This window comes from Palaemon carinicauda, chromosome 28 (genome assembly GCF_036898095.1).
Source record: "Palaemon carinicauda isolate YSFRI2023 chromosome 28, ASM3689809v2, whole genome shotgun sequence".
Taxonomy (NCBI): Eukaryota; Metazoa; Arthropoda; class Malacostraca; order Decapoda; family Palaemonidae; genus Palaemon; species Palaemon carinicauda.
In genome coordinates, this window is record NC_090752.1 from 2,140,976 (window position 1) to 2,150,975 (window position 10,000).

Here is a 10,000-nt window from a genome sequence, read left to right on the forward strand (position 1 = left end):
AGAATATTTTAAGAAGAGTAACAACATTAAAATAAAACGATTGCACTTGTTGTTGTTGTTGTTGTGGTTGTTGTTGTTGTTGTTGATGATGTATATCTAGTATAGATCCTCTTCTTTTTCGTGTTCTTGACCTTTTCCAGAGAACAGAAGTTACCCCTTTCACAGAGGAAACGGAAGAATATTAATATATCTGTTCTGAAGGGAAGACGAGTGCTATGTTACAATAGCTATCCTCCTAAAAGTTTTTTTTTTTTTTCTTTCCTCCATACAATTTACCATCGACGTTTGACGTGGCGTAATATCATCTTTAAAACACTCTACGATTATTACTTTTTTTATTCAAGAAATAGCCCAGTGAGGAAAGGAAATAAATCATTGTTATTATTATTATTATTATTATTATCATTATTATTATTATTAGTATTATTATTATCATTATTATTATTATTTTTATTATTATTATCATTAATATTATTATTGTTATTATTGTTATTATTATTATTATTATTATTATTATTATTATTATTATTATTATTATTATTATTATTATTATTATTATATTTTAAAGCTTCGTTGTGGAATGATCTTCCTAATCGGGTAGTTGAATCGGTAGAGCTTCAAAAGTTCAAAGTTGCAGCAAATGTATTTTATGTTGAACAGGCTGACATAAGTCTTTTTATAGTTTATATGTGAAATATATGTTTTAATATTGTTAATATTTTTGAAAATATGTTATTCTAATTGTTCATTACTTCTTAAATCGTTTATTTATTTCCTTATTTCCTTTCCTCACTGGACTATTTTCCCCTGTGGGAGACCTTGGGCTTATAGCATCTTGCTTTTCCTACTAGGGTTGTAGCTTAGCTAGTAATAATACTACTACTAATAATAGTAATAGTGCCATAGCCTCTGTACCATGGCCTTCCACTGTCTTGGGTTAGAGTTCTCTTGCTTGAGGGTACACTCGACCACACTATAATAATAATAATAATAATAATAATAATCAAACGATTTTATTGTGAATCTAAGAAATATAAACCCACCAGTAAATGTAATTTTATGATAATCATCTCCGCCAACGAAGTTGGAAGGTTAGGTTTTACCTCCTGTTTGTGTGTGTGTGTGTGTTTGTTTGTGAACATTATCCTGGCCACAATGTTAATCGTAGAGTAATGAAAATTGCAAGAATTAACTGTTATGTAAAAAGCTGGAAATTATTAAATTTTGGAAGGTCAAGGTCAAAGGTCAAGATCACGGTCAAGCAAAATGTCCAATTCACGTAATCAACCATAAGTTTGGACATCGTTGTCACAGAGACTTCAAACTTGGTTCATATTTGAGTTAATGAAAATCCAAGCCAATTAGAACATGTTAAGGTCAAAGATCAAGCTCAAAAATATACTCATCTCAGCCGTATTTCAGTAAAATACAATCGACCGTAATTTTACCATACCTTGTTATTATATTTTACGGGTTGGTGACCGTAATATCACTCCTTTACGTCAATATATCCGTTTTTAAATCGGTAAATGTTTGGCAACATTTATGCCAGGATTTCTACAGTTTTTTATAAAAAATTATTAAGTGCATTTTATCCTTTAGACTTCACAATAACGAACATTTTCAACAAAAGTTTAATTTAAGACTTTGATTCTTTTATTTGAATCTTTTATTTTAATTTCCAGCGACGATAAGCTTTTATTACATTCTTTTCTTTGGATGCCGGAAGATTTTTGTTCAGCTGAACATTTGAACAGATTAAAAATCCTGAGAGATTTGACGTTGAAGGAGAGAAAAATTCTCTTTCTTGTTGCATTCATTTCGCGTACTGAATTCTTCACCTTTTGTTGAAGCAGGTAGATTTGGGGAAGGATTCTTGAAGTAATTTGTAATTGAATTAGGCTGGTATGTGTGTTATGTTTATGTATGTATATGTGTATGTATGGTTATAACAAATATATATATATATATATATATATATATACACAGGTATAGATATGTATATATATATACATGTATAAATATATATTTATATATACAGGTATATATACTATATATATATATATATATATATATATATATATAAAATTACATGTGTATATGTATACTAAATATATGTATATATATATATATATATACGTATATATATATTTATATTCATATATATATATATATATATATATATTAATGTATAGATGTGTATATAATGCATATTTATGTGTATATATGCATATATACATATTTATATGTATATGTATACGCATTGTATATATATATGAGTATATCTAATCTAAACTAACTCAAAGTTTGATATTTCTACTGTCTACTTCTGTTCAGATCCTGAAGCATGAGTTTGAATCCTGTCCTGTGAGAAACCTTTTACTTAAAAATAATCTCCCTTTGGATCAATCTTTCCAAACTCAAGTTATCAATAACTATCTCCTCCTACGTCTATTGAGGCAAAGGGCCTCAGTTAGATTTCGCCAGTCGTCTCTATCTTGAGCTTTTTAATTCAATACTTCTCCATTCATCATCTCCTACTTCGCGCTTCATAGTCCTCAGCCATGTAGGCCTGCGTGTACCAACTCTTCTAGTGCCTCGTGGAGCCCAGGTGAAAGTTTGTCTGTGGCTCAACATTTGAATGTATGAAAGTCACATGCATTAGTGACGAATGTATACATATGGATTGATTTGTATATAATAAGGTGATTTTGATATAAAGAACAGTATATGACTCATATTTGTATATGTTTGAAAGGTACATATATGAACTGTATATATGTGTATGTACAGTATAAATGTTGCACATATATACGTGTTTTTCTTATTCATATAAGCCATATATTATACTCATCCTAATATCTGTATTCTCTCTACACTCTTAAGAAATTTTAATTTTAATAGGAAATTCTCCGTAAAAAATATACTGTTCTAAGCCGTATTTCAGTAAAATACAGTCGACCGTAATTTTTACCCTTCTCCGTTATTATATTTTACGAGTTGGTGACCGTAATATCATTCCTTTATGTCACTATAGCAGTTTTCAAAACGGTAAATGCGTGGCAACCTTTATTCCAGGATTTCTACCGTTTTTTTACGGCAAATTTTTAAGCGTACCTTGGGATCAGAAACCCAAGGGGGAATCAACTCAAAGATAATAGCTTCTGGTCGATCGGGAAATCGAACCCGGGCTGAAGAAACTGAGGTCCCATGTATTATGCATTTATATGCATGCAATAATGCCAAACATACATAAGAAAAATGAATGAAAAAATGCTGGAAATAAACCCGAGAAATAAATGAGATCAACGAGAAAAGGCTTTTAGATATACGCCTGGTTAATGAAGAAAATGGCCACAGACGAAGTTAAGAAATTAGGGCGGGAAAATGTCCAAAGAATAAAGTTTGATAAAAGGCCTCAAAAAAAAAGGCAAAACGAAAAGGAGGGAAAGGTGGGCTGATTAATGTGGGTATAAAGAACATTAACACGAGATTTTTATTATAAAATAATAAATGTTAATAATGTTAAAGGTCATTTTTGTGATAAATTCAAACGAGAATTGAGAGGCTGGTTAATATTTTCAAAGTAAAGTTGAATAGCTAGGAAGCGCTGTATTTTATGGGAATTGTTGATAATTGGGTTGTTAACATATCAAAAAAATGATATATTATTAGAGCCATGGCTGGTGGCATAAGGTATTCCTAGAGAGAGAGAGAGAGAGAGAGAGAGAGAGAGAGAGAGATTTCAAATGAAACTTTCAGTTTAAATGTCCATGAAAATTCTCTGAGAGAGAGAGAGAGAGAGAGAGAGAGAGAGAGAGAGAGGAGTAAGAGAGAAATAGAGGGAAGAGAGAGAGAGAGAGAGAGAGAGAGAGAGAGAGAGAGAATGGAAGAGTAAGAAAGAGAAAGAAGGAGAAAGTAAACACGAGAAAGTGAAAGAGGGAGAGAATAAGAGAGAGTGAGATTGAGAGGGAGAGAGTAAGATAGAGAGAAGAGAAAAAGAAATAGAGGAGCAAAAGAGAAAGAGAGGAGGAAAAGGGAGAGAGATGAAAAAATAAAAATTAGAGAGAGAGAGAGAGAGAGAGAGAGAGAGAGAGAGAGAGGTGAATGTGTCCTCAAAATAATAATTGTATACCATCAAAACTTGTGTATATATATATATATATATACACACACACACATATATATATATATATATATGTATATATATATATATAATGTATATATATACATACACACACATACAGATATACTATATATACATACATATGTGTATATATATATATATATATATATATACAGATATAGATACATATTTATATAATGTATCATATATACATATATACTGTATACATACACATATACATACATTATATATACAACCAGTGTATATATATATATATATATATATATCCAACATATATATATATCCAAACTCTTGTTCTTTACTATATAGGGGAGATAATATTAACCCAATAATATAAATAAAATCTATTTTTAGTAGGAAATTAAGCCCCTTTTATTTATAACCTCTTTGGCAGTTTCGCCAAGTTCCTTTTTAAATTTGAACCTCGCCAGAGAAATTGACTTAATCGTATGTATTAGCTTTCTAGTTCCTCTGGGAAACCTTTAGCATGTTTGGGATACGAAGCCTTGATGGATCTCTCTCTCTCTCTCTCTCTCTCTCTCTCTCTCTCTCTCTCTAAAGAACCACGTTCATATTTCTGACCGTAAGGCGTTGATGTTCATAGAAAATAAGAAGTGTCCCAAGAAAAGTGTTCTCAGAAAAGTGACCGAAGAAAGTACCCTCAGAAAAGTGACCTAAAAAAATTACCCTTAGGAAAGTAACCTAAGAAAAGTGACTTAAGAAATTTACCCTTAGGAATATAACCAAAGAAAGGAGGACCTCAGAAAATGGACCCTCAAAAGTGGCCCTCAGAAAAGTGGCTCTCAGAAAATGAACCCTCAAAAGTGGCCCTGAGCAAAGTGGCCGTCAGAAAAGGGGCCCTCAAGAATGGCCCTCAGAAAAGTGGCTCTCAGAAAAGTGGCTCTCAGAAAAGTGGCCCTTAGAAAAGGGGCCCTCAAAAGTGGCCCTGAGAAACGTGGACCTCAGAAAAGTGGCCCTCAAAAGTGGCCCCCAGAAAATGGGCCCTCAGAAATGGCCCTGAGAAACGTGGACCTCAGAAAAGTGGCTCTTAGAAAAGTGGCCCTTAGAAAAGGGGCCCTCAGAAAAGTGGCTCTCAGAAAAATGGCCCTTAGAAAAGGGGCCCTCAAAAGTGGCCCTGAGAAACGTGGACCTCAGAAAAGTGGCCCTCAGAAAAGGGGCCCTCAAAAGTGACCCTCAGAAAAGGGGTCTCAAAAGTGGCCCTCAAAAGTGGCCCTCAGAAAAGTGGCCCCCAGAAAATGGACCCTCAAAAGTGGCCTTCGGAAAAGGACCCCTCAGAAAAGGGGCCCTCATAAAAGGGGCCCTCAAGAATGGCTCTCAGAAAAGGGGCCCTCAGAAACGTGACCCTCAAAAGTGGCCCTCAGAAAAGTGGCCCTCAAAAGTGGCCCTCAGGAAAGGGGCCCTCAAAAGGGGCCCTCAATAGTGGCCCCTAGAAAAGTAGCCCTCAAAAGTGGCCCTTAGGAAAGTACTCTATCTAGAACAAGTGCAGCACAATATTGCAGTGTGAACAAGAATGCCTAAAAAGCGATTTCTCTCTACAATTAACCAATTAATTACCGATTATATCTTATGCATTTAGGGCATATGGGAATACGTTAAGGCCGGGGAGGCCACTCAGCAAAAAAGAGGAGCAAATGGGTGCGGAGAGTCCCCGCAGCTGTATTATGTACTAAAAGTAAATGCCCTCGTGTGTGCTTGCTTTCATAGACAGAAACAAAAGATAGAAATGAAAACACAGCCAAAAACTATATGGTGCTCTTCTCCAAGGGGGTTGGGAAGATTGTAGTGCTGTCAGTGCACCTCACGCAATGCACCGTAGGCATTACTCAAGTCTTTGCAAAGATTCACTTGCTTTATAATCTGTTCTACTCTATCCCATTCATGCTTTCATTATTGTCTTTCTGTTCAGTCTTTACAATGCTTCACTTGCTTTATATCCTTCTCTACTTTCTCCCATTCATACTTTCATTATTCAGTCTTTCTTTCCAGTCTTTACAACCCTTCGCTTGCTTTAAAATCTGCTCTACTTTCTCCAATTCTTTCTTTCCTTATTCAACCTTTCTGTTCACTATTTGCAACGCTTCACTTGCTTTATATCCTTCTCTACTTTCTCCCATTCATGCTTTCATTATTCAACCTTTCTGTTCAGTCTTTGCAACGATTCACTTGCTTTATATCCTTCTCTACTTTCTCCCATTCATGCTTTCATTATTCAGTCTTTTTGTACAGTCTTTACAACGCTTCACTTTCTTTATACCCATCTCTCTCCCATTCTTGCTTCTATTAATAAACATTTCTCACCAACTCCTCCAAATTATATATCGCACCTCTATAAAATCCAAACACAGTTCACTATCTTAAACAAGACGAAACATCAATTAACCTTCTGGAGTTGCTATGTACAACCACCATCAGAATTTAATTTTCTCAACGGGAAAAGACAATAAGTGCCGAGTAGGAAATCCTATTTAGCCCTAAAAGTTCGCGTCTGGAGTTTTGGCACAAACAACTTCGAGTGTAATCTCTACTTCATGTCGTTTAAATGACTTCCCCCGGCCAAATTAACTTCGTTTTCTCAATTTATACATTCGTACAGAGACTAACTTTCGCCAGACATTAACGCGTCGTGACGGGGGTTCGTAATAGGATTTTTGTACGCCAGACGTTCCCTGAGAGAGAGAGAGAGAGAGAGAGAGAGAGAGAGAGAGAGAGAGAGAGAGAGAAGGGGGTGAGTGACTGAGAAAGAGGGAGGGAGTGAGAGAGAATAAAAAAGAGTAAAAAAAGAGTGAAAGAGTGAGAGAAAAAGGAAGAGAGTAAAAGAGTGAAAGAGTGAGAGAAAAGGAAGAGTGCAAGAAAGAGAGGAGGAGAGGGTAGGAAAGAGCGAAAGAGAGGGAGAGAGTAAGAAAGAGCAAAAGAGGGAGAGAGTAAGAAAGAGAGCGAAAGAGGGAGAGAGTATGAGAGAGAGAGTGAAAGAGTGAGAGAAAAGGGAAGAGTAAGAAAGAGAGAAAGGAGAGTAAGAAAGAGAGAGATAGAGGAAGAGGAGAAAGAAAGAGCGAAAGAGAGGGAGAGAGTAATAAAGAGAGCAAAAGAGGGAGAGAGTAATAAAGAGAGCGAAAGAGGGAGAGAGTAAGAGAGCGAGAGAGTGAAAAAAGTGAGAGAAAAGGAAGAGTAAGAAAGAGAGAGAAAGTAGGAGAGTAAGAAAGAGAGAGAGATAGAGGAAGAGAATAAGAGAGAGAAAGAGGGAGAAAGTAAAAAAGAGAAAGTGAAAGAGGGAGAGAATAAGAGAGAGTGAGATTGAGAGAGAGAGAGAGAGTCAGATAGAGGGAAGAGAAAAAGAAAAAGAAAAAGAGTAGCAAAAGAGAATGAGAGGAGGCAAAGGGAGAGATGAAAAAATAAAAAAGATAGAGACAAAGAAATAAAATGAGAAATGAGAGAGAGAGAGAGAGAGAGAGAGAGAGAGAGAGAGAGAGAGAGAGAGAGAGAGAGAGAGAGAGAGTCTTCGCCACTTTTCTGAGGGCCACTTTTCTGAGGGCCACTTTTGAGACTCCTTTTCTGAGGGCCACGTTTCTCAGGGCCATTTCTGAGGTTCCCTTTTCAGAGGGCCACTTTTCTAAGGACCACTTTTGAGGGCCCCTTTTCTGAGGGCCACGTTTCTCAGGGCCATTTCTGAGGTTCCCTTTTCAGAGGGCCACTTTTCTAAGGACCACTTTTGAGGGCCCCTTTTCTGAGGGCCACTTTTCTGAGAGCCACTTTTCTGAGGTCCACGTTTCTCAGGGCCACTTTTGAGGCTCCCTTATCTAAGGGCCACTTTTCTGAGAGCCACTTTTCTGAGGACCACTTTTGAGGGCCATTTTGAGGGCCACTTTTAAGGGCCACTTTTAAGGGCCACTTTTCTGAGGTCAACGTTTCTCAGGGCCACTTTTGAGGCTCCCTTATCTAAGGGCCACTTTTCTGAGGTCCACGTTTCTGAGAACCACTTTTCTGAGGGCCACTTTTCTGAGAGCCACTTTTCTGAGGACCACTTTTGAGGGCCATTTTGAGGGCCACTTTTAAGGGCCACTTTTCTGAGGTCCACGTTTCTCAGGGCCACTTTTGAGGCTCCCTTATCTAAGGGCCACTTTTCTGAGAGCCACTTTTCTGAGGGCCACTTTTCTGAGAGCCACTTTTCTGAGGACCACTTTTGAGGGCCATTTTGAGGGCCACTTTTAAGGGCCACTTTTCTGAGGTCCACGTTTCTCAGGGCCACTTTTGAGGCTCCCTTATCTAAGGGCCACTTTTCTGAGGTCCACGTTTCTGAGAACCACTTTTCTGAGGGCCACTTTTCTGAGAGCCACTTTTCTGAGGACCACTTTTGAGGGCCATTTTGAGGGCCACTTTTAAGGGCCACTTTTCTGAGGTCCACGTTTCTCAGGGCCACTTTTGAGGCTCCCTTATCTAAGGGCCACTTTTCTGAGAGCCACTTTTCTGAGGACCACTTTTGAGGGCCATTTTGAGGGCCACTTTTAAGGGCCACTTTTAAGGGCCACTTTTCTGAGGTCCACGTTTCTCAGGGCCACTTTTGAGGCTCCCTTATCTAAGGGCCACTTTTCTGAGGTCCACGTTTCTGAGAACCACTTTTCTGAGGGCCACTTTTGAGTGCCACTTTTAAGGGCCACTTTTCTGAGGTCCACGTTTCTCAGGGCCACTTTTGAGGCTCCCTTATCTAAGGGCCACTTTTCTGAGAGCCACTTTTCTGAGGACCACTTTTGAGGGCCATTTTGAGGGCCATTTTTAAGAGCCACTTTTCTGAGGTCCACGTTTCTGAGAACCACTTTTCTGAGGGCCACTTTTGAGGGTCCATTTTCTGATGGCCGCTTTTGAGGGTCCATTTTCTGAGGCCCACTTTTCTGAGGTTCTCTTTTCTTTGGTTACATTCCTAAGGGTAAATTTCTTAAGTCACTTTTCTTTGGTTACTTTCCTAAGGGTAATTTTGTAAGGTCACTTTTCTGAGGGTACTTTTCTTCGGTCTCTTTTCTTGAGACACTTTTCTTATTTTCTATGTACAGCAACGTCTTACGGTTAGAATTGAGAGAGAGAGAGAGAGAGAGAGAGAGAGAGAGAGAGAGAGAGAGAGAGAGAGATTTCAACTGAAACTTTCAGTCAAAGTTTAAATGTGCATGAAAATTTTCTGAGAGAGAGAGAGAGAGAGAGAGAGAGAGAGAGAGAGAGAGAGAGAGAGAGAGAGAGAGAGAGAGAGAGAGAGAGAGAGAGAGAGAGATATTTCAACTGAAGCTTTCAGTCAAAGTTTAAATGTCCATGAAAATTCTGAGAGAGAGAGAGAGAGAGAGAGAGAGAGAGAGAGAGAGAGAGAGAGAGAGAGAGAGAGATCCATCAAGGCTTCGTATACCAAACATGGTAAAGGTTTCCCTGAGGAAACTAGAAAGCTAATACATACGATTAAGGCAATTTCTCAGGCGAGGTTCGAATTTAAAAAGGAACTTGGCGAAACTGCCAAAGAGGTTATAAATAAAAGGGGCTTAATCTCATTCTAAAAACAGATTTTATTTATATTATTGGGTTAATATTATCTCCCCTTTATAGTAAAGAACAAAAGTCCTGTGGTATTTTGTTAATAAGGACAGCATCATCAGCATACTCTAGGCCCGCTAATTTCCTGTTGGCAATCCAGTCTAATCCTTCTCCGCCATCCCCAACTGTTCTGTGCTTTACAAATTCCATGAGGAGGATAAACAACATGGGTGATAGTACATTCCCTATATATATATATATATATATATATATATATATATATATATACACATATATATATATACATATACATATACATATACATAT

The 10,000-nt window shown here is 37.3% G+C and overlaps 2 protein-coding genes across 2 annotated transcripts in view; both read left to right on the top strand.

The window, feature by feature from the left end:
* The window catches only part of LOC137621973 (ionotropic receptor 21a-like), a 194,940-nt gene that overhangs the window by 75,216 nt on the left and 109,724 nt on the right, over window positions 1-10,000 (top strand). The gene's annotated exons all lie outside the window — the stretch shown is intronic.
* LOC137621380 (histone-like protein HC2) lies at window positions 5,015-5,338 on the top strand. The gene has a single exon (XM_068351678.1). The coding sequence runs from the start codon at window positions 5,015-5,017 to the stop codon at window positions 5,336-5,338; it is 324 nt and encodes a 107-aa protein (XP_068207779.1).

What these genes read in the sequence shown, in the direction of transcription:
- LOC137621380 (XM_068351678.1), top strand. Translation starts at nt 5,015, where the DNA reads ATGGCCCTCAGAAAAGTGGCTCTCAGAAAAGTGGCTCTCAGAAAAGTG.